This window comes from Pygocentrus nattereri, chromosome 5 (genome assembly GCF_015220715.1).
Source record: "Pygocentrus nattereri isolate fPygNat1 chromosome 5, fPygNat1.pri, whole genome shotgun sequence".
Taxonomy (NCBI): Eukaryota; Metazoa; Chordata; class Actinopteri; order Characiformes; family Serrasalmidae; genus Pygocentrus; species Pygocentrus nattereri.
The window spans coordinates 7450992-7477000 of NC_051215.1; the positions used below are offsets into that span (position 1 = coordinate 7450992).

The following is a 26009-nucleotide window of genomic DNA, read 5'->3' on the forward strand; positions in this document are numbered from 1 at the left end:
ATTCATTTTAATAAGATCTGGTTTTTAAAAACTGGCAAACTTGTTTGAAGAAGATTAGAGAAAATAGTGTTGAAAAGAGCAGAAGTAAGCTTCAAACACTGTAACCATTAAAGAGATCCAAAAAGTATGCATCCGCTTCAAATGTGAGTAATTATTTTGGTGTTTAATAATTCAAAAGTTGCCATAAGTTGTACAGCTGTTACATACTGGTACAATTTCTAAAAGCAATCATTGAAATAAATGTTAAACCTTGATTAAGTACATACTCAAATGGTCAGCTGTAAATCTGATTTCACATGTGGTACATGATCTCCAGCATGCAGTTAATCAATCAATATCAAAACACACTCTGAAGCTGCACTGCTTAGGCTATTATAGCAATGGCTTTTTCCCCTTTGCTCACATAAAGTGACTCTGCTCTAGTTTTAACCAGGAGCAACCATAAAAAAAACACAACTTTGCAGTGCAGCCCGAAGGGAAGGCTCTTTTTACATGTATTAGCCTAGATGAATAATTCTACCACTCTTTGATGTCCAAATGTACAGCTGCTACACAAAATGTATAAATGTTAGAAGTTCTAGGCGAACTTGGGGACAAGTTTCTGCGAGCAGGAAAACATCCTGATCAAATGTGCTGCGCTATTAAAATATTTATATGGTCTAATCTAAAGCATTTCAGGATTAAAACCAAAAATGCTGTAAGAGTTCGAAGGCTAAGACATCCAAACCATGACACTTCCAGTATACTTGTAGTCACGGCTGGGTTAGCTTTGGACGGACACGAGGCAAGAGGAAAACAACCTACTGTGTCAATAACATCTTATGCTCTCCTTCTTTCAGAGATCATTTCTAAAAAACGGATTCTTAAAGTTACAGAGTAACAGACTTTGTTAAACAAAGCTCTCAAAATAGCTCATTTTTGGTCACTGTTGTTCACTTGAGCTGAAGTGCAATAAGTCAATGTTTCAACCAGAAACATTGATGGTTGACAAAGACTAAATGTGGAAATAGAGGGAGGAAGGATTAAAAAGGCATCATAGCAATAGCCAGAGATCCTGTGATTTATACTAGGCGTGAACTGATCCAGGCTTTCTGGGTGGATAACTATAACCAACACTTAATACTTTATTGCAGCCAATATCAAGATTTCCTTTTCTCTTGCAATCCAAATATGAATTGCAGAAAAGTAAAGTAGATTAAAACTAAAGAATTTTGTGAATATTACACAGCTAACTTAAACCACTACTGTAAACATTTACATTATTCTGGAAATATTTTGTATTATTTAACAGACATTCTTATACAGCGAGATTTACAATGGCAAGTGAATGCAGCACAGTCTTGCCTAAAGACTCTGACTGGTATAACAGTGTCATTTCAACTGGAACATGGATTCTGCACAATGGCACAATTAAGGCCACCTTACTGGACACTCACAATACTGCAGCTGGCCCAGGTTATACAGTGAGAGGTTAAATTATGGTTATGATATACACATACACTGGCCACTTTATTAGGTGTTTAATTGCTTGGTAACATAAATAGCTAATCAGCCAATCACCTGGCCGCAACTCAATGCATTTAGGAATGTAGAGGTGGTCAAGACAACTTGCTGAAGTGCAGACCGAGCATCAGAACGGGGAAGAAAGGGGATTTAAGTGACTTTGAATGTGGCGTGGTTGTTGGTGCCAGACGGGCTGGTCTGAGTATTTCAGAAACTGCTGATCTACTGGGATTTTAATGCACAACCATCTCTAAGGTTTACAGAGAACGGTCCAAAAAAGAGAAAATGTCCAGTGAGCGACAGTTGTGTGGACGAAAATGCCTTGTTGATGTGAGAGGTCAGAGGAGAATGGGCAGACTGGTTCCAGATGATAGAAAGGCAACAGGAACTCAACTAACCCTTGTTACAACCAAGGAATGCAGAATACCATCTCTGAACGCAAAATAAATCAAACCTTGAAGAAGATGGGCTACAACAACAGAAGACCACTGAGACACTGTGTGCCACTCCTGTCAGCTAAGAACAGGAAACAGACTACAATTCGCACGGGCTCACCGAAAAATTTTGCCTGGTCTGACGAGTCTGGATTTCAGCTGCAACATTCAGATGGTAGGGTCAGAATTTGGCAATTATGGTGTGTGGGATATTTTCTTGGCACACTTTGGGCCCCTTAGTACCAATTGAGCATTGTTTAAATGCCGCAGCCTACCTGAGTATTGTTGCTGACCATGTCCACCCCTTTATGACCACAGTGTACCCATCTTCTGATGGCTACTTCCAGCAGGACAATGCACCATGTCACAAAGCTCATATCATCTCAAACTGGTTTCTTGAACATGACAGTGAGTTCACTGTATTCCAATGGCCTCCACAGTCACCAGATCTCAATCCAATAGAGCACATTTGGGATGTGGTGGAACGGGAGATTCGCATCATAGATGTGCAACCAACAAATCTGCAACTGCGTGATGCTACCATGTCAATATGGACCAAAACCTCTCGGGAATGTTCCCGACACCTTGTTGGAAGTATGCCACGCAGAAGTAAGGCAGTTCTGAAAGCAAAAGGAGTTCCAAACTTTTACTAGCAAGGTGTACCTAATAAAGTGGCTGGGGAGTGTGTGTGCACGCGCATATATATATATATATATATATATATAAAATATAAATATGAAGAATTTCCACTGTTCTATTAAGAATACATCACCGGGACAACCACAAAAGTAAAAAGAGAAAATTTCCCCACTCAAAAACATTTACACTTTGTGTATGTTTAAATTTTAGAAGTCACTACGCTGCTTTTTTTCAATATTTTAAATAACTGTAAATGAATTGTATTGTGGCAAAAGACAAACGTCATATTGCAAAACCTGTGTGGTGTAACAGGTTAACAGATTAAACATTACTGCACACAATATCACACTAAAAGCAAACATGCTGGGCTCAAAAGCCTCAGCAAAACCTTGCAATAATCTGAATTCATTGACTGTAACTTCAAAAAAAGTCAGTCGCAACTACATTTTATTGACTGCACTCCAGGTTTAGAATGCTTATAATTGCAATCTGGGGACCACAAACCTGATCTCAGAGAGTCGATAGAAAGGGAAGGCAGAAATGAGGTATGACGGAGAGCAGAAAGTCAATAAATTCACAGTACCTGTGGCCGTGAGTCCCCATAAATAACCCCTGCTTAATGGGATTTGAAGGCTGGGGAGTTGCTGTAAATAGCCCCAGGTGGGCAGTGCTTGGACACACACATAGTCTACAAACACAAACTCATACTCAAACTCACATAAGAACCCAGTGTCTAAGAAACCAATCACTAATGTGGAGGATGGAAGTTATTTAAAAAAAAAAAAAAAAAACACATACCTTTTACAGACAAACTAACATACCTCTCTAAAGGTCATAATTGCCCTCAGCAATGTGCATTTGGAGACCTCTTTTAAAGCAGTAAACACAGTAATAGCTCTTTAAGGGCCTCTCTAGGCTGACAAAGCTTGATTCACCCCCAATGCCTCAGCCAAATATAGATCTAGATTATGATAAATCTCAAAAAAGAAGCATCCAGTAAACCCCCCTAATGTTCTCCCACAGACTAGTCAGACTGCTTTCTTCATTACTTGGAACACGTCTAAATCTTTCAGATCTGCACTCTGCCTATTCACAGTCACACAAGTGGAGATATCTTTGGCACATCATAAATTTAGTTTCCTTTCACTACCCAATAAAACAGAACTCTGCTAAAAACAATCTCCATTATGTCCTGGCAGCACCACTGAGTCCTCTGGTTGACTTTCAGTCAGGGTACGCATTTCGCTGCCACACCACCAAGCAGCAAATCCAAACTTGGTGCACGCAAACACGAAAAAGAGCATTGAGTGTGAAACTCAACAAGTTTAACATGAGAAGACTAGCCTGTGCTGGAAACAGTTTGTTCTTATTCAGGTAAATATGAGGAAAACAAACAGTTAAACCATAGAGAGTGCCTGGCACTGAAGCATGGAAAAACTTCGTGAACTTTATGAAAGAACACAAAATAAAAGGTGACTGTAGTATATTTGTATCTCTAATTTGACCACAAAACTGTAATTAACGTAGTAACACAGAACAAAATTGTGAATGTCCCACAAACTTTACCATGTGAGGGTTCTTAGCTTAGCCTGATGCCTTCTTCTCTGAAGCAACTTCACCTGAGGTCTTTTGAAACAGCTCATTTCAGCTGACGTACGAGAGCCGAGACATGATTCTACTCACAAGTTTTTCCCGAAGCTGTTTTGTCTGAGGTCTGAAACCTACAGAGATATTCTAAAACTTACACCATACCATACAGGTGCAGCTCAACAGCTGTGTTTCTACAAAACTCTCATCTACATTAGTTAATTAACGCCTTATTAATATAGGCCATCATATCACTCAACATCAGAAGTGTAATTATGCTCAAGTGTGGGAATACTAGTGTTTTCCTATGAGCGATAAAAATCTGTAAATTAATCAGTGCCACCTTTTCAAAAAAACACTATCAAAAACTATGAGTACAATGATTTTTATTCAAGGTGTCTCATACGACACTTCACTAAATGCAGTTAAACAGGAATAATTATGCTCTCTTTATTATGAAACATGCAGTTGTTTAGTGTTATAAAATTACTGACGATTTTCACCATATGCTCAGAAAACCATACAGTGACGTATTTAGATGTAATTCATCACTATAATGATAAATATTATCATAATGCCCAGCCCTACTGTAAAGGAGTTTTTACCCTCATTGGTGGTTGTAACCACAGTAACGGGGTTAACCAACACAAGGCACAGACTTGCCGGACGATTTCACACAAAAAATTCAGGGTAGTGTTACAGAGAGTCACTGCAATGTAGGAAAGAGTCTAAATAACTAAACCAGGATCACTTTACAAAATCAGAACACGGTGCCCCCGATGCCGGTGGGGGTGTAACGACACACTCCGCTCACAATTCGATTCAGGTCAGTTCACTATACTGGGTGTACGATGTAGCTTTCAAAACATTTAACAAATTTTGAATGAATAAATAAGACGACTATGTTTATGTGGGTTACGTTGGCTGCAACTGACATCTGCTATTTCCACAATGTGCATTATCACATTTCTGTGTTGTGGTGTTTTGTGTCACAATGTACTTTTGTTACACCCCTAGTATGAAGGATTCAGATGGGTTTCAGAGTCTTCTACTACGAATTAAAGCTGAAATTTGAGTCCCATTCAAGAGAGTCAGGCTAGAAGTCCCACCAGACCAAATACTGCTAAACGAATAAGCAAACAATCCCATTTAATATTCGTTATTACTTTAACCACCACATTTCTCTATGGTTGTTCCCAGTAGAGAAGTGCATTCACAGCTGATAAATTCATGGAATGCATGTAGTTTACACTTGGGGCATCCTGTGCAGTTGAGATCTGCTCTCAAACACAATGAAACCTAAAAATAAATTAATTAATTAATAAATAATAATAATAATAATAATAATCACTCAGACTTTAAGTTTGACAACCAGAATTACCAACATGCTGATAACAATTAGGCAGTTTTTAAGGGTAAGAGCAGCTGATGACAGTGATGAGGTTTTAAGAGGAGAAAGTTGCACGATATTCAACAATTCCACCCTAACCTCCCCCAACACCACCACCCTTACACATAAACGTTTAGGTGACGTTTCATTTACACGCCATTCTATACGGTTGATTTTATGTATATTTTAATATGTAGTGGTAATGATCTGAGAAAGAGGCATCCTCTACCTCAAGGCTGTCAAACTGCTACGGTTCATATCAGTAGTGTTCCCAGTATCAACTGCACTGCTATACATTACATTGATTTTAGGATTACAAGCATGTTGGGAGAATCTGTTATCAAAAAGTTGAAGGTAAAAGAGCTGTGATTCATACAAACACCACTTTGAAAGGTCTAATAAAAGGTGTACGCCACCATAACCTTATCACATAATGTACAAACACCCTATTTATACACAATCTGTTACACCAACACTAGAAATCAAGGCTACCACTGACATTAATAACAAGCTATGAGAAATAAGAGGAAGTGCTCTGCCTCCCTGGCTTCTTGTCAAACGCCGTTCATCCAAAATAGAATTCGCTCCATTTTCAACATGGAGTGGCTCCACGGTTGGATGCACATGGCTACAGAAAGTGCTGATGACTTCTGATAACCCACTGTGGTAAATGGTAAAGCATGTTTGAATGGAGCTTTAGAGAATGTTTAGTTACAGGAAGCAGGGAAGAGGTCTAAGAATGTTCCTCTCAAACATTAAACATTACTGTGATTTTGGAGAACATTCTTTCCATTGCTACAGTGGATCTGTTTAGTCCACGGAAGGGTCAGTAAAGACTATGGGCAGGCTGGGAACGGGCAGGCCCAGGTTTGAATTAAAACACTCTGGCAAAGGCAAATGCTATTGACCAGCATGACTTGCTATTGATCACAGGGTATCTATTTAGCTAAGGGTGGGCGATATTGCAGACCAATGGCATCACAGTACTTGATTTTCAATAACACAATTCACAATATACAATATGCCAATTCAAAATTTCACATATTATCCTACTTTCATAAAAATGTAACACAATTCAATCGTAAACAAAGTCATGCAGAGAGCTAATGTGAAACACTGCATTTTAAAGAAACGGAAACCTGCCCACCCTGAGGTTTAGGCAAATTAAATGTCACACTTTCTAAGAGCTTTTTAAACATCACTTGTAAAGCAATATTAGACCATAAGCACTGCAGAATTAATGTAGCTGGCCTGACAAAGACATCATCTTGGCAACAACTTCAAGTGCATAGTCAGCACTTTTAAGCAAGGTAATTTTTCCAGTTGAATAGAGTGTAAAAGTATAAAAGAGTGGAAACAATTGCAGATAAATACATCAGACACAGTAGATACAGTGACATTACACTGATAAATATGTGAGATCTTGGGAAAGAAAATATAAATGCAAAGACTCAACATCCTAAAATTCATTCAATTAGCCTAAACATTAGATGTTCTAAGATACTACGAAGCCACAGACTCCCTAATATGTATTCAAAGAATATTTTGGATTAGCCTGGTCTGGCGCTAATAAATGATAAGCCTAAACAGCTCAAGCAGCTGAAACAGTGGTTTAAACATAGAATTAGAATGAGCAGGAAAAGACTCGATGCACTGTACCATGACAGTTTAGGCAAGTGCTGGCATGCCTGGAGATGTCAAGCTGTCAAAGTTGTGATGCTATAGTGGGTTTCAGATCAGTGCTAACGGCCTGCTCCTCCATCACTCCAGAGAAGAAGGAACCTGTCAGTCACTGCAACTGAAATCACAGCAGCTGGATTCACCCACAGGTATGTCATCCAACCAAACACCCTGAAGAAATGTAGTAACAATAGGATTTTTAGCAGCGTGAACCCAAAAAAATGAGTTCTAATTTGAAAAGACGTCATGTTGCAGCTGGTATTTAAAATTCTTCACATTCTTCTGGAGGACTAAATGGCATTACTCATGCCGGTCTGATGTTCACCAGCCAAATCAGTTTAAAAAAAAAAAAACTATTCTCAAAGGGGAATTCCACCTTTTTATTCCAAAATTTCTGAATAATTAAATAGTTAGGATGTAAACAGTCACTCAGTGATGTGAAATCGGCATCAGAACTCAGAATTGTTCACAGTGGTGGTGATGGGAAGCAGACATCTGAAGAGTTTAGTGCTTTAAAGTTAAGTGATACTTTTTTTTTTCTTTTAAATCCTACAAACAGGGAAATTCCACCTCCGCATTTAACCCATCCGTGAAGTGAAACACCACATACACACCAGTGAATACACACATAGCCCTATCCACGGCGCCCGGGGAGCAATTGGGGGTTAGGGACACCTCAAGGACACCTCAAGGACACCTCAGTCATGTCACTGGGGTTCGAACTGGCAACCTTCCGGTCACAGGGCCAATTCCCTAACCTCACGACTGCCCCCTAAAATCTCTCTCATAGAACGTCATTACATGAAATGGTTATATATACACACTGCATGACCCCTAAGACACTGCTTGGAATTTGGCATAAAACATATATTTAAAAGAGGTGTATGCAGGGTGCTGTAATAGTTCCCAAACGAAATTTATTTTGCCACTATTTTACCATTATCAGCATAATACACAAATTCAGGTTACATATATTACAGAACCTGTTGGTTCACTGTTTATTTTTGGGTGGTAAACTATATGGCTATATTTGTAGACTCTGCAAGCCTTCGTTCCCATCACCACTACTGTAAAGAAAGCTAAAGTCTGGAAGTTTCTCAGCCATGAAATAATCTCACCTCAGACATTTCTCTGAATGACGTTGTTTACATCTCAAACATTACATTAGAGTTAATTTTTGAAAAAAAATCTGTCTTCAACAAGAACAGATTATGTATTCTACAGTGGTTCTCTCTTTATAGTAGCGTAATAAATGTTAGGTTGACATTACATATTATTATCTGACTGAGGGTATTTAGGTTAGAGTTTACTGTTCTGTTGTGACAGTCATGAAGTAAAGATGTGTCCAGTGTTTAACAGAAGATTTCCTTCAGATCTGGACTAAAAAGGCAGCTTTAACTAAATTCTAGTGTGGGATAATGACATATGACATTAGAGCTGCTTTGTAGTTTTCAAAAGGCTTCGCTATGAATGTTTAACAAGGCTTTGGCATTAATCTTTAAATGTTAATTCCTAAAAAAATTAAATTCTTCATTGCTAAAATCTTTATCGCCGTTGAACCCAGTTTATCACATACAGCACATTCCTAAAGTGTCCTAAAGTCAATACATGACCTTGTTTAAATAATATAAAAATTTAAGTATAATTTGTCCTTGATTGGTGATGCATGTAATGTGCTTTGCCATTATGTTCACAGCCTGCCGATTAGGCTCGTCGCTGTGAAAAACAACAATGTGCCGGCTAAAACGGTTTAAGCACTCTAACTCCCTGGGGTGACGATCATGTTTGAGTTTTCCCTGCAGTTCAGTGAACTACTTTGGTATATAATTTATGTAACTTCGGCCACAAGAAAGCTCCAGTGACAGTCTTCACGAATACAAATCAAGTTGATCCAGTTATTCAAACACACGTTAGACACAAAAAAAATGTGGTCAGCATTTATTTTCAGGTGCAACTATACGTCATGCTAGAAAACCAGCGTCCGTGCTGACTTGTGGCTAGATCTGTTCATCCAACATGCAAGGAAGAGGCTTTGAATGCTAGCTTCATTTGAGCTGCGAAACTACTGTGGTGGGACATTTCCTGTTATGGCAGACTGACACATAAATGTACAGCCACTACTGACATGCTTACAGTGGCACCTGACATTTCACAAACACATGCAGACAATCGAGCTCATGGGGCATCCATTCACACAGAGGAGATCATTTATGGGAAAAATGAGGGAGTAAATAAAAGGTCAAAAGGGGAGAGTGTGCTAAAAACAAGCCAGGCCAGAGTGTCAAACATGATCTCTGAAACCACCAACATAACATAAAACACACCCACTTACTTTTAAACAGCTATCAACTTAATTAAACAGCTATCAACACAAACAGTTATTAAAATGTACCTTCTATATAAATCTGTAAAGATTAGTCGGCAATTTGCATGATGACTGCATATTTTAAAATCTACTCCACACAGCAAAACAAAAACAGAGCCTGAGGGAAACACCTATTTAATTTTTTTTTTTTTTTTAGGAACGCTTTAGGAAACTGTGCGACATACATCTGCCAATTCCGACATAAGGGGCCTACACGTTTATAAGATCTAGGAATTGGGACTAAAACTACTTGGAACAGCATTACAAAGAAACAGAAGCCACTTATGCAGGGTTACAATATTAAAACAGAAAAATTAATAAAAAATTTGGTGCAACAGCCCATTGTCGCCTAAACTTTCTCCTCCAGAGCACGAAAAACATGTCACCAGTCTGACCCTGATATTTTTTTTTTTTTAAAGGAACTACCTACAGATGCCGATACGATTCCAATTTAGTTGCGCGTTCCTTGGTCCTTTTATAAATGGCTTCATTTTTCCAATAAACATTTTGGGATCTTTGAAAGGCTAGGAATGCTTTGTTATTGATCTGTCTGACCAGACTAATATTAAAGATGGGAACACCAAAGTACCTGCGATTATGAAATGATTCTCGGTGCATCTCTATTTCTTCCTATAGCCTACATTATGATATTTTTATATTGTAATGTAGCTTATAGACTTTTTTTATACACACATTGACTGATTTATTGAAAATCTTTCATTTTGACAATCACATATTTAAAATCTTTAAAAACAAATTTTTTTTACCAATGTTCTTCCCAATTTAGACAAGTCCAATTCCACCCCCCCAGGGTAGGACTCCCTGAGTCACACAATACCTCCAACGCTAGGGGGGCAAAAGTAAGCACAGGCTTCCTCAGAGACCTGTGAAGCCAGTCACCACATCTTTTCGACCTACCACTAAAGCAACGTCACTGCTGACACACTCTGAGGAAAGCATCAAATGCCAGTTCTGCCTGCCCTGGCTAGCATCACACCGAGTATTGCATCTTACCCACCCAAAGAAAGTGAGGCCAATTGCGGTCTCTTGGATTCCTGGCCAAGGATGGCTGTAGCATCACCAGGGATTGAATTCACCATCTCCTGGCCAACACTTGGACGGTTGCTCCACTCGGGAGCCCCCCAATGTTTTCATTTTGAAAACATGTACATTTGTGAAAATCATTTTACAACATCTGAAGCGCAGAGACCCTTAAACTTTATGTATGATGCTGATTTTCCTCAGATGGTGTGCCACACTTTGGTAAACGCTCAGCACATTTTTACTTTGTTTAAACAGTAAAGCTGCAGCATACATTTCTGCTCAAACTCCAACTCTGGAAACAACTGAATTTTATTGGATTAGCATCTCCTCAGCTGTGAATGCTGCTTTTCAATGTAGGGTATATTTACAATGCTTTTGGGCCCTTTACTATATATACACAAAATCAGTGACTGCAAACCTGCATGCATTAGTTCAGGAGTGTGCAGTCTTATCCACAAAGGACTGGCGTGGCTGTAGGTCTGAAGACTGAGACCAGCTGATTAAACAAGCGGTCATCAGGTGAGCTTCAGCTTGCCTGGAGTGAAAACCTGCAGCCACACTGGCCTTTTCATTCTCCAAGCCAGGCGGTGACATCCCGTGAGTTTATTTTACAGTAGGAGAAACACAGACACAATATAAAAAATATCTGACTATGACGTTTTTTAATCGATTCAGAATCTTTTAATATGCATCTAAGAATGAATTCTATTTATAACCCCTAACCAACACAGCTGATAGCGATAGCCCTGCTTAGGCATCAACCTCCTCTCCACCCACACACAAAAGGCATGCTTGTCCTGCTTTGTACACCAAGCTGTACCAAGCTTCTCCAACTCCAGAGTCCAACTTCACAAGACTGTACAGTGCAATGTTTTCCCTGCTCTAATATGGCTGACTCAGCGAGTAAAGACTCGGATAATTAGCTGATGAGTTGAAACAAGTACTGTGCAGCAAGGAAAACACTAAACTGTTTGACGTGTGCTGAAACTGCAGCTGAAGATCCATGCATTGTGCCCATGAGTGTTGCAGTATTGACTCTCCTAGAATTAGGCTGTGTCTAGGAGGAATGTGCATTCTAAATAAAATGTGGTATTTAAGGGTCTGTAAGAGTTAAGGTAGGACTTCTGGTTAAGCGTTGTGAAGGAAGAAAGAGACCGAGTGTGTTTTTCTGTTTTGGTTTGACAAACGTAACATACAGAAAGAGTAAAACGTACAACAAAAGCTTGACTATAGGTGAAATTACATCAGACTTTCAGACGTAATTTTTTTTTCATGCCACTAGGTCACCCGTGATGCAACCAGGGCTTTTCCATCTTCAACACCTAACGTTTGGGTGCCTCACCACCATGATATGCAGTACTACACGCATTGAGCTTAATGTAAAAAAGAAGCAATACAAGCAATACAAGCTCCAGTGTTTCCTGACTGCAGTTTAGCCAAAACTTAACCTTACAGACGGGTGGTACCCACTTCCAGAGACCACACCCACAACCCATTTGTATAGTTTCTAAGGCTGGCACAAGCCTCGGGCATTGGCCTCTCTCCACACATTCCTCCACCTATTCTAAAAGAGCTCTGGAACAAGCAGCCGTCCTCTGAAAAGACTGCTGTCTTCCCTGAGCCAAAAGCAAGCGATAGTAAACAAAACAGCCGATGGCACCCAAAAGTGGCACGCGTGGCCACAAGCATCTGCCCCCAGCTTTCAATCAGGAAAAAAAAGGGGCGGAGGCATGTGTCAAACCAAGTCAAACAAAAGGGTCACCAGGCAGCTAATCTTCTTTTTGTGAAAGCCACACTGCTGTAGTGTGACTAACCCGAGCCAACCAGCTGACTGGCCACGCATCGCTGTCTGGAGCGCTTACACACAGAGCTGGAGATCAAACGCTTTAGCTGAATCCTACAGGGCAGCAGAAACAGAGTTTTTCAAGCCGGCCACCACTGCGGTATTGACTTAGTAGTTACACATTACTGCGTTTACATTCGATGGCTGTGAATACAAGGCATGTTTTATGGTCCCTGGGATTCCTCCTCCACTTGGAAATGCCAAATACGAAGAATAATATCATCCAAGCTTTTCTGGGTGAAGATGCAAGCAAGCTTCGACATATAATCTTATCCTTCATGCAATGAACTGTCCTACAGTGAAGGCCAAAAAGGCATTGCTTAGCAACACTGGGCTGCCAAGAAGTCATGTCTGCTACCAATATGGATTTGGAAAGATCTGAAATGCCCGACACAGGCTTTAGTCCTGATTACACATGGTCTTCCAAAGCACCTCCCGTTGGGCTGAAGGCAACACCCAGGCTCTCCAGCATGATTTTTTGAGGAAGCCCCAGAAGAATGAGGAACAACCTTGACAACGATGTGGCGAGATGAATGAAAACAGAGGGACCCCCAAGCTGATCTGTGAGACACAGACAGGATCTATCACTTACCAGACTCAGATAGCATGCTTCTTGAGCTGGAGACCACTATGAATGTCCACACAAAGAGAGGATCGATTCAGCCACGACTGGCTGCAACCAAACGAGCCTGCTCGAAATAACAGGGCTTGAACTTGAGAAAGGCAGCTAACAGCAAGTCAGCAATATTATAATAACAGGAATAGTATACAGTGGGGACCCAGGGTGTAGTGAAGTCTTCATTCAGCAAAGCTTTCTGCTCCAAGAAGCCAGCCTAGGAGTATATCAGCAGTACGTAACCAAGAGGAATAGTAAACAGTAACGTTAGAGACTTAAAGACGAGCAGAAGAGTTAGCTAAATCTTCACTATCCAAACACAGCCAATACACACCAGTTCAACGAGTTAGCTAGAAAGCTAACCACGCTCGAGCGTTTCTTCTGTGGACAATTTGCTTTCACTTAACTTGGCTAATATAACACCGAAGTGAGAGCTACTGTCATTATCCACGAAACTAAGCAAACCAGACAAGCTGAAGTTAGCTCGAAGTCAGCCCTTAAGTCAGTTTCTTTCTTATTCAGATTCGAACTCGCCGTTCCACCTTAAATAGTGAGGCGCTCAAGTGTAACTGCTGCACCGTTTAAGGTGGAACAGAAAAGTGGACTAAAGCTGTCTTCAGCTTGCGGTACTTAATCAGGCAGTACATGAACTGTAAAATAAAACATTAAAAATAAAGCTGAGACGGAAAGAGCAGAGCTGGGCGTGCTCGTAAACCTAACTTTACAGTTTTACCCACCGGTAGCTGCCACTCAACGCCACCATGCGAACGTTAACTTTACTGTAAACTGTAAACTTCACACCACACTGAAGTAGCCCAAGTTAGTGTTTACACTGGGCGAATATAGAAATCTGCTGCTGCCGCTGACAGCAAACTTGCACAGTTACCATAGTTACTAACGTTGCCTACAGAAAGACACGCACAAAAAAACGGACACGTCGTGTTTGGAGAGGCGAAACTCACTTTTGTGTTTTCCAGAGGTCCAGCTCTGCTTGGCCAGACTGGGACTCCGAATTATCGCCCGGCCAGCCGATTTTAAAGCGTCCATAGTTCGTTATGAGGAGGGGGACAGAGCCCGCAGACCTCCGTCTTCCTCCGACCACGTCTCGAAACGTCTGTCTCGACGATTCACTCGGGCGAAAACTTTTTTATGTATTAATTTTTTTGGCCGGCAGCGCTTCCTTCCCGTGTTTTCTCCTCTGTAGAGAATCCAGTCTGGATGGATTATCATGCTGGCGGCAGGAGGGCGGGGCCGAGTATGCAAATGAAACCGATCGCGTAGCGTCGTGACGTGGCGGCACGTGCTGAACGAGGCTTCAACGGAACGTACCGATATGGCGCGGAACTCACAGCTCCACTCATCATACAGGAGCACTCTGCAGCACCACAGCTACAGACTCTTGTCCCTCTGTTTCTCAGCATGTTCTTCGGTGGTCAGGACCACCACAGAGCAGGTGTTATGTGGGTGGTGGGTCGTTCTCAGCACGCTGACCTGGTGATGGCGTATTCGAGTGTGTTGTGCTGGTACGAGTGGATCAGGTACAGCAGAGTTAAACACTGCCCACTCACTGTCCACTCTATTAGACACTCCTACCTTGTTGGTCCACCTTGTAGATGTAAAGTCAAAGGCAGTAGCTGCACCGTTTGTGCTGGTCATCCTCTAGTCCTTCATCAGCGTCTGAAAGAAGACATTAAAATATCTTCTAAAATATTTTCTTAAAAACCCATAACCTGCGCGGATAAAAATCGATTTGTAACTTTAATCAAATGCGTGACTATTTTCTAACCCGTCTTTATCCCTGAGCACATGTTTCAGGATATTGTGAGTTTTAAGATTTTTATGTAAATATCCTCTGCTCTGATTGGCTGTATTATACCTCATTCAAAAAGCAGTCTAAATCTAGCTTCAGCAGATAAGGGCGGGGGTAAACTGCTGTGGGCACAATGGGCGGGGCTAAACTGAATGGGCAAGGCGGAACTTTTCTAGGCTGAATGGATAAGGTTTAACAGTTGTAAGCTAAATGGGCGGAGCTAAACGGTTGTAAACTGAACGGGCGGGCTAAACTGCTGTAGACTGAATGGGCGGGGCTAACCTCCTGTAGACTGAAGGGGCGGGGCTAAATTGCTGTAGACTGAATGTGTGGGGCTGAACTGTTGTAGGCTGAATGGGTGGGGCTAAACTGTTGTAGGCTGAATGTTTGGGGCTAAACTGCTGGAGGCTGAGTGTGTGGGGCTGAACTGTTGTAGACTGAATGGGCGGGGCTAAACTGCTGTAGAGTGGGCATAGCTAAACTACTGTAGACTGAACCGGCGGGGCTAAACTGCTGTAGACTGGGCGGGGCTAAACTACTGTATACTGAATGGGCGGGGCTAAACTGTTGTCGGCTGAATGTGGTGTGACATTACAAAAACAATTCGTTCAAAATGGGATGTTTTTGCAGTCTGGTTTCCATGTATGGAGCATATGAGCTGTCGTGTTTCAAAACTTTAACAGCATTTATAAACTAAATGATTAGTTTTGATGATGAGGAGCTTTAAAGCTTGGTAGCAAATGGATCATCTTGAAGTCTAATAAGGAACAGAATATAAAACCTTGCAGCAGAGAAACAGCTTCGTTTCTTTATTTGTAATGTTCACATTATGACTCACAGGTGGTGCTTCAAGATGTTGATTCAAACCTTTTCATCCCTTGAGAACAACTCCAGACAACCGTATTTTAAGAGCAAATGTCTTCCGCTCCACTCAGCCTTATCTAAAGTTTATTCCTGCTTCTTTTGCAGTCATTCCACATGAGTGGCTTTCCAGTGAACACAAAGGGAAACAGAGGACAGGCATTTCTGGGAGAAGGAGGCCATGGTGCATGTCAAACGGCCCCGGTCTCACAAGGTCATATAGGAAAGGGGTGGGAGTGACAGGTTCTTCTGGCCACCTCTGGATGCCAAGGAGGGTCAATCCACCAAAGACTGTTTAGTTAAGCATTCAGCTTTCTTAGAAACAATCAATAAACCTGTGAACCTTCCTGTGGGGGTGGGATGGATAACAGACAATGTCCCTTATCCGTCCCACCTGCTTCAGGCAGCTGACACTGAAAGAATCCTGTCCTCCAGCATTCCTGGCTAGTGGGAACAGCGAGAGCATGTAAGTCAGTGTTGTAACCACCATGTCACCTACCCTTGATCAGGGCCACGCTGAATGCCTCGAGTAACCTTTTTCAGACCGATGCTGATCAAACGTGTCCAGACACTCTAATTACTGAATTTCTCTATTTTAAGTTGCACCCATTGTTGATCTTTCATTTGCACACACAGCGCTTATAATGTCCATAGAAAAGCATGGGCAATAAAATGAGACACTAAATCAGCCACACATGAGCATGAGGTCTTCATGCCCAATCATAAGCGTCGGCTAGAGCCTCCACTGGGCTGTGGTGCAGTGGAACTGCGTTCTGTGGGGTGATGGAGTTCCATCCAATACATTTGGGATGAGCTGGAGTGGCATGTGTGATCCAGAACTGATCGTCCAACATGAGTACCTGACCTCACTAATGCCACCGTGGCTGCCACCTAATGCTCACAGCAATGTTCTGACGTTCAAGACTAGAGGCTGTTACTGCAGCAAAGGGAGGACAAAGTTCCTATTAATATCCTTGATTTCAGAAGAAATGTTGGCTTTTGAACATATAATTTGATTGCAGTTTTGGCCTCAGCCCACTATTAGTAGATGTTGCTAGTGATGTAAAATTCTGCTTAAAAACCAAACTTTCTCTTTTACTAGAATGTACTAGTTTTAGAGACCTGGAGTTTGAAAGGTGTCTGATCGAACCTGTATGAGAGGTTTAACGTCTTCGATGCGGAAGTTTTCAATCTGGATTTAAAGTCAACCTAAAAAATAATGTTAACCAATAATCTATCATCACTAGCTCAGAGACCCTCCCTAATACCATGTTTCAGAAGGAAAATATGCTATGAAGTCTCCTTCACGTAATGCCTGTTATGATCATTTTAGCTGATAATGAATTTACATTTCAATAATTCCGATTAACAATTTGTGTTTTTTGTAGTTAAAAACACTTAAAGTGGCCAAATTGGATTCCTTACTTAATAGCTCCCAACACAGGAAAAACCACCAATACTCACGACTACTTCCTAAATAGGGTGGGCAATATGATGATGCTTATGTTATTATGATAAACTGCATCACACTATTGGAACAAAACCTCATATGTCCATTTTTGCCATTTGAAAATATCCGTTGCCCTTTACATTGTGTGTAAATCTCATGGAGAATGGACCAAAAACAATGGTCCAAAATGACTTGGAAGGAAGTCTGGTTCCATTGACTTACAATAAAAATCACAGTTTTTTTCCTTCTCCTGTAAAGTTGTCAAGTCATATTGGAGATACAAGGTTTTGTTCCGACAACAGTGACATGCTTTTCTGTGCATATTGTGGATATCGACAGTAGTTGAAGAATAATAGCCAATGGAATTGTGAAGCAGTATGTGAAGCATTTAACAAAAATACTATGTTAATTTTTTGACAATATAGTTTGAAAACTGCTGCTTAAGGAACCAAAAGTGGTTCTTCTATGGCATCACTCTAGAGAACCTATGGCATCTAAAAATCAAGGTACCTGCGGTTCTTTGGAGGGACCCCTTGTCACTTTTGCTTACAGCAGAAAGTGCTTCACACTTAATGCACAAGCTCTGTGTATCATGTTCATTCACAGGTTTTAAAGATGGTCCAGGTCAAAATTTCACTGGACACTTCTGTTTAAGTGAAAGACTTAAAGCCAAACTACCGCGTATGCCAAGGGGATTAGTACAGCAGCACGTGGCGCACACCATGTCTTCTGACTGATTTTCAGCCCTGCAGGATCAGCACATGTTCTGAGGTCAGCACCATCCAGATACACACTGTGTACACAGATGCACATAATCTCATCTACAGATGAAGACGAGATGGTAGAAGAGCTCAGAAGATGGCTTGGGATTCTCGCCAGAGGGTAAACATATTGGTACACTCTGCCCTAAAGGCAGTGCTACAAGTGTCAGGGATGAAGATAATGGGGGTATTAAAGTGACCGTTCAGCAACCAAGCAAGCTTCCTCTGAGGCTAGTGTAGCTAACATGTAAAGGAAGCTTAGGTCTAATTAGCAATAACCAAACCATACGTCTAAATTGCCATATGCTTTGAGTTAGTCCGCTCTTTCTGTAGGACCCCTTGTGGCCGCTCCTACTATGGAAAGGAATTCAGCTCATATATTTGTACATTGATATTGGAACGGTTGGGAGCGAGGAGGCGGACGCATGTGCGGAGACAAGCGACTTTTATTGTGGGCAAGTCCAAAATCAGAGTCGAAACAGTCCAGGTTTAAACATCCAACACGAAGAGCAGACATGACAAAATGAACACAGGATCAACAAACAACGAAGGCCGGAAGAAACAAACACCAAACAATATCAAACACTTCAAACAACAGTTCAAACAGTTCAAACACAGACCAGTAACCAGATCGGGGAAAACACAGGGCTTAAATACATGAGGGAAAATGAACGACAGGTGGAGACACAGGTGGAGACAATCAGGGGTGGAGTCATGAAACGAGGGGGCCGGACTAGGAAGCCAAAACAAACACACATGGGCTAAACCAAAACACGAACACATGGACAGGACCGGGAGGGGCCAATCATGACAGATATAAACAAATGAAATAGTTTTTTCTATGTAACTCTTATGTTGAGCTGCCGGTGAGCAATGAGGAGGGGATAGGCTGTGAAAACAAGTCACAAAAGGTCCACAAAGACGGCTGTGCTGAGACAAAACGGACAGCTGCAGCTTTCAGCTTTTGCTGTCAAAAAATTGTGGTAAAAGCAGTAGAATAAAAAATTGAATTTTATCCCTTAACATTCCAAACTTGTTACATACTAAGGCTTATTATTCAGTAACTACAGGTACTTCAATGCAAACTAATGGAGCTTTTCTTAGGTCATAGAAGTGTGTAATAAAACTTCGGGCCTGCTTAGATTTTAGAAACATTTTTGCCAACTGTGTTATTAGACCTCTGCATTTAACCCATCCATGCACTGAAACACCCACATACATACACACTAGTGAACACACACAAGGGGGCAGTGACACTTGCCCGGAGCAGTGGGCAGCCCTATCCACAGCGCCCAGGGAGCAGTTGGGGGTTAGGTGCCTTGCTCAAGGGCACTTCAGTCACGGACTGTCAGCCGAGGGGATCGAACCAGCAACCTTCCAGTCACAAGGCTGGTTCCCTAACCTCCAGCCCACTATGGAGTTAACTTAGATGGGACTGACTTACATCTGGACCAAGTTGTATTGTATATTCACTCTGCCAATCTGTGATTCTGTGTTAAATGCATTGTGATGTATAACTAGAGTTGTTATCTAGAGACCGTGTTCATCATTCTGTAGTTGCCGTCATGCCCACATTAGAAACTCCAGGCCTAAGCTGGTTTTCTCTAATGCAAAAATGAACGGCTTTCAAAAATAGCCGCTATCACTTTCTGTGGCAAACAAATGATTCCAGTCTCGATACTTATTTCCGCTGATTGTCACTGATATCTAGTGAATTGCAAGGTCATTAAGGAGCTGACACAACTTTGATACATGCGAGTGAGCACTGCTGCGCATGGAAAGGACATCATAAGACAGGCAAGCACTCAAAAAATACCCCAAACAAACCAACGAAGTTTGTCGAGCATGGTAGTTCAGTTGCTTTGGTAGTAGTAGAGAACATTAGGAGTGGCTGGTGTTAATATGTCATACTGTTGAAGTTTAATAGTAGACTTAATTTCAATGTCTTTGCAATGCACAGGTGTGGTTGCTTAGTGTTAGCATGAATGCAGCAATGGTCATATTGCTGATTTAAATAAGGCACCCTATGGGATGCACAATATTATATTAGCACCATGCCAAGAGGACTACTATAGCAGCTGTACATAGACACAGAGCATAAAACATTGTCATTTAATGCTTATAACTGCTTGTAGCAGATATTCAGGTAATATAATATATTTTAACAATATATTTATTTATTGTTGTCCTTCCCCAGATAACAGGAGGATAGGGGTCCACTGTTGGCCCACTGACGGCAAAGCTGGCGGCTTTTTGCTCAGTGTTTTCCAGGAGTGTTAGACATATTGCCACTTTTTATCGTTTATTTTCCACTCACAGTGCAATTTATTGGTTTTCTTCATTTATCCATCCATCCATCCATCCATCCATCCATCCAACCATCCTCAACCGCTTATCCAAGTCCAGGTCGCGGGAGCAGCAGCCTAAGCAAAGAGGCCCAGGCCTCCCTCCCCCCCGCCACCTCCTCCAGCTCTTCTTGAGGGATAGCGAGGCGTTCCCAAGACAGTCGAGAGATATAATCCCTCCAACGTGTCCTGGGTCTTCCCCAGGGTCTCCTCCCCATCGGACATGTCTGGAACACCTCCCTAGGGAGGCATCCAGAGGCCAGACTTACCAGATGCCCAAACCACCTCAACTGGCTTCTCTCAACGTGGAGGAGCAGCGGTTCTACTCCAAGCCTCTCCTGAATCGCAGATCTTCTCACCCCATCTCTAAGTGAGAGCCCAGCGACCCTACGGAGAAAGCTAATTTCGAAGAAAGCTCAGTTTTCTTCATTTATTTCTTTTGTTGTTGTTTGTAACTTAGCAAATCATTTTAATGTAGCACAGTGTCAGCAACAACATTTCAACAAAATAAGTTATAATTAGGGCTGGTCATGAGTTTTTTTGTAATATTTGTCAGTAACACTTTATGTGGTTGGTCCACTGTAGATTCTTTGTAAATGTTCAGTATATATTTAAATAACAATCAACTGAATAGTCATTAAATGCCACTGAACTTGAAGTTGAATGTTACTTACATGGTTGATGACAGATGTTTTGTAAATGCTCAGTCTGTCTTTCAACTAAACATCCTTTAAATTCAACTGAACGTGAGGGTCAGTGTGAAAGAGTTTATTAAATCTATCCCTAAAGCCTAAACCTAACGTTAACCTTAAGCTCAAGGCAAAACCTACATTTACTCCTAGGTCTAACCCCTAATCCTAGCCCTAACAAAACCCTAATCAACTGAGGATCACCAGAAATTTTGTTAATGATTTAAGCAGCAGTAGAGCATCTAGAGGGGACCATCCACACAAAGCGTGACCTATTTGTCTTGATTTATTTCCCAAAATAATAGTTGCAAATGTCTATGTACATTCAAAATGTTACTTGGACCTTGTATGCAGGACGATAATCTGGGTGGTCCCAGACTGGACCAGCAGTGGCGTATAGTGTGCACGGTGCCAACCTTATCGAGCCAGTGGGCCGATATATGCTTGCTATCTGGGAGTCCTTGAGTGATGCTTTGACCATAAATCTTGTTCTGCTCTTGTTGTAATTGATACAAAGTGCTGCTGTGAAAAATGCTGTGATTGTTCTGGTAGCCTGCTACTGCTCTATAGCGCTAATAGTAGACATTCAATCATTTAAGTGTGAGCAGTAGTCAGCAGGCTTGGAAGGGGTTCTCATATATGATTCTACAGTGTATGAACTATTAATAGGACTATATTTTTAGCCACAGTATTGCAAACTCTCTGATTTTGTCTGTAGTGTTTGGTGACTTAGGAATGCAGTTTGCATGATGCTAATTGGTGAGGTATAAGCTTCCATTGCTCATAAGCAATGTAGCTCCAGTGCAAAACTGAAGAAGCAAACTTCAGACACTAAACACGTTCTAGCTAACTAACTGCATGTGCATTTAGTGGAAAAAACGTGTAAATGAGATATTTTTTTTTCTTTAAATATATAACCCAAGCTAAGGGGCATTTGCTGTGTGGAATTAGCTCATGGTTATGGCCAGAAAGCAAACATGAAAAGTACAATTGGAAGGAGTGCTCAGAATAAAGAGTAAAGAATTTCCATAATGAATACCAATGAGGCTCCAGCCTAACAAAGAGAGAGGCAAATTTTCCATTCTGTTCTTCTCGCCGTGTCCACTACATATGAGCCGTGAGCGTGTAGGTTTTAAGGGAAGCAGGGTGTGCAGCCTTGGATGAATAAAGCCTTCAGTAATAATTAAACATCCCAGATCCCACCGTTCCAGGGGAGTCTTGAAATGCATGCATAAAGTAAAACGCGCCTGTACATTATTAATGCATCCATATGCTAATCAAAGCTACTCTGATACTGTGAACACAGACACACTGGAGCTCACGATGATCTGATCTCTAATCTTCTGTGTGCGTCTTGTTTGAGTGCTGAACTGCTGTTAGAGGGATTTGAGACTGAAATATTCCCTCAGTGTCTGTCATCCAGTCTTGCCCAATTGGTCTGTTTCGCCCCCTGAGCTCCTTCTGGTCAGCTCACGGTTATTCATATTTAATTGTCTTGCGCTGCTCTCGTTTTAATCCTGATAATCCCTCTAAAAGCCTAGTAGCATGGGCAGTGCAGACTCGGCAGCCAGTGAAGACAATGCTTCTCTGCCTTTCTTGGACTTAGAGGTTCTTTCCTGTTGTTTCAGTCACCTGCTGAGCACTAGAAGGAACCAATGAGAAGCTACTGAGAGGGAGTATGAACGTAAGGCATTGCCATAGAAATTGTGAAATGGTGCAACTGTCTAACCATTGACTGTATCATTGAGAAATCATGAGTAAGAACAGCAGGCCAATTGGACATGTTACATTGCCCCCAGGTGTGAGTGTGTATGTCTGTTTGTCTGCCCTGCTATGGACAGGCGACCTGTCCAGGGTGTATCCTGCCTTCTGCCCGATGACCGCTGGGATAGGCTCCAGCAACCCCCACCCCTGCCCCCTGTGACCCTGAGGAAGAAGTGGCTTAGAAAATGTGTGTATATGTGTGTGTGTGTGTGTGTGTGTGTGTGTGTGCTCGTGCGAGTAAGAACAGCCATCTATTGCCAGAAGTCTTGCTCTTTCTGGGTGGGTTGGATGGTCATGGTCTTAAATTAGGTGGGAAATTGAGTTTAAAAAAGGAATTGTGAAGAAGAACAATGAAAAAATGACAACTAAAAGCGACCCCTAACAAAAAAGTGACCCTTGGTGAAATCTACAACGATGGTAATTGGTTACGATGGAAAAAAAAACAGTACCTACTAATACTTTTCAGTATATTTTATGGCCTCACAACACTCTCATTTTAATCCACATAATCCTGTTAAAAGCCTATTGCACTGGACAACTTGCTGGCTAACTTGCTGGTATCATATTTCTGCTAAATATACGTTTCCTGCTTTTTCCCTGTTGCTGAAAACTAATAACTTGTACTTAATTGCTTGTTTGACTACAAATGATATGACGTGTGGTCTCTGACTTTTGCGTTGTACTGTAGTGTGCAGTCTGTAGTATTATGTGAAGTAGAAACACTTTACAGTTCTACATCGCCTACAAATCCTTTAGCAACTTCAGCTAATGTGAGGAAAGAGAACACAGTTTGAGAATATTAAGAGTGTACAGAGAGATCGTCTTCACCTTCTTGCATGCCAGGTTAAATAGGCTAATTGCGTTCATTCTTCCAGGTGTTGGACATAAAGCCTCACTATTAGAAGTGCAGTGGTCATTTATTCATGACAGCAAATGGAGCCAAGGATGAAGATGCTCAGTAAACACCTCATTTCTTCCCTTCTTGCCACCTAAACACACAGTTTGAGGAAGGATTTGGCCTGAGGGCTCAACAGGGAGAGCTGTTGCTGTGTGTGCTTTGTAGTAATTGTGTTTCATAGAAGAAAGCAAAGCAGAGAGAGAGATACAGAGAGAGAGAGAGAGAGAGAGAGAGTTTAGTGAAGAGAGGGATTGGCGATACTCTTCACGTACTCAAACTCATCTCTGGATTGAGGTCATCAAGAAGTTCCTCTGTGACTCTCCAGCAAATCCTAGGCCTCCTAGTCAAGAGTAGCTTATCGTAAGAATAATAAGAGGGTTTATAAATAGATCTGCATGACCAGGCACACGCAAACACACTCACTAAGGCCTGAGCAGTAGAAAAAATAATGTGGCCCATATTGATTTTAGAAGGTTAAAAATCCTGATTGCATCCTATATTTTTACATTTATACAATGTGACTCAAAAAAGATGAATCCAATTTCAAAGCGCCATATTTGTACAAGCAAGAGGTGCCTAGGAACCAATCACATACCAACTGAAAGACGGGGTCATAGAGTTTCTGACTGTCAGTGTGGCAGTGAACCTCAACGGCTCAGAACATTTGGTACCAGCAGGTCCCAGAAAAAGCTCTCCAGCATCACCAGATCTCAAACCATGTGGCCTTTTTATGGGGCTACGTTAAGGTTTCTGTTTATTTGCCACTCCCAACAACACTGGATGATCTGAAAGAGTCGTGAGTGCAGTGACACCTGACGTGCTCAGTCGAGTACGGGATGAATTTCACTATGGCGTTGATGTCCATACAGCTGGAGGAGGTTCATATTGACCACTTGTAAAATTACATTATAAACTTTATGCTCATTAAACCATTTACAATTTACTGGATCGATCTGTAGTGATTTACAAGTGGAATAAGTCATTTTGAAATCGAACGAATCTTTTTGAATCCCCCTGTACTTTACAGTTAATTTTATTCAAGCCAAAAATCACTACTTCATGTGCTGTAAACACGCCTAGTGGTACCTTCTGATGATGCGTCTAGAACCATGAACACTCAAAGAACCCTTTTCATGATTAAAAGGTTCTTTGCATCATGAAAGGCTTTTTCAGACTTATGGAGAATGTGCTGTAGGTGGCTGTATCTAGAACCTTTTTCAAAGTAGTTCCATAAAGCACCCAAAATGATACTTGTTTTGTTATGGTATCAAGCTCGTTACAATAGAAGAACCCTTTGGGTGCTATATAGAACCCTTTTCATTACGGTTCTATGTAGAACCATCTATAGCACATTCATAGCACCCAACATGGTTCTTGTACTGTTACAGTGTCAAGCTTGTAACAAATTTATGCACATTTTCCACCAATGTGAAGAACCCCTTCATGATGCAAAGAACCTTTAAATCTTGCAAAGGGTTTTTTGAGTGTTCATAGTTCTATATAGACCCATTTTCTTTACTAAAGAACCCCTAAAGCACCATCTTTTTAATGAGTGTAGCAGTCAGGATTTCTTTATGACTGCTGGGGTGATTCCAAATGGTTGTATGACCTGTTTGTGTAATGCATGCTGGGTATTGTAGTGAGAAACCACCAGAGGATGAAAACGTAATTTATACAAATCGATGAGAAACCGACGAGGCTGCACTATGAACTTCTGCATGATGTGACCAATAACATTGTAAGTGCTAGTTTTGGGCCCCATCCCCACTTTAGAATATACACACTTCATTTGTTCACTTCGACTTCTCTCTGGATTCAGTTTTCCAAGTTCATTTTGTTTTGTGTGTTTATTAGACCTCCTACGCCATCAGGCTCTGGACTTTTGGTGATCCAAGATAGGTACAAAATCCAAAATCATGGTCTTGAAACACCACCTGATAACCTGCAAACTGCTAGCACTGTATCTGCTTTTAAATGCGATGAGTTTACTTTTTACTCAGGCCTTTAATTTGGTAACAGTGCACTTATTTGCACGTGTCTCGGTTCATTAGTTCTGTAGTTTCATTATGGTTGGTTAACCCTTTAAATGGGCAGGACCTGCAGCAGCCCCAATGTTTTATTACACACTTCTGTAACATAAGAACAGCTCAACCAGTTTGCATTGAACTCCATGTAATTACTAATTAATAAGCCTTAGTATGTAGTAAGTCTGGGATTTTAAGGGGTTGTTATATTTATTAATGTACCTTCTTTTAACAGTGATCCAATTATTTATTTATACCCTTTACACCAGACATGCCCTGGCTGACCAACTACATTTGATATGAGAT

At 41.2% G+C, this 26009-nt stretch overlaps 1 protein-coding gene across 3 annotated transcripts in view; it reads right to left on the reverse strand.

Moving 5' to 3' along the window:
- Positions 1–14335, reverse strand: part of ldlrap1b (low density lipoprotein receptor adaptor protein 1b) — a 75499-nt gene extending 61164 nt beyond the window's left edge. For 2 of the 3 annotated variants that reach the window (XM_017695467.2, XM_017695468.2), the window contains exon 1: positions 14064–14335. In XM_017695467.2, the coding sequence (XP_017550956.1) occupies positions 14064–14148 (85 nt within the window). In that variant the 5' untranslated portion in view covers positions 14149–14335. The remainder of the gene's footprint in view (positions 1–14063) is intronic. The other variant, XM_017695466.2, reaches the window with a different exon arrangement.
- Positions 14336–26009: the final 11674 nt, after the last annotated feature.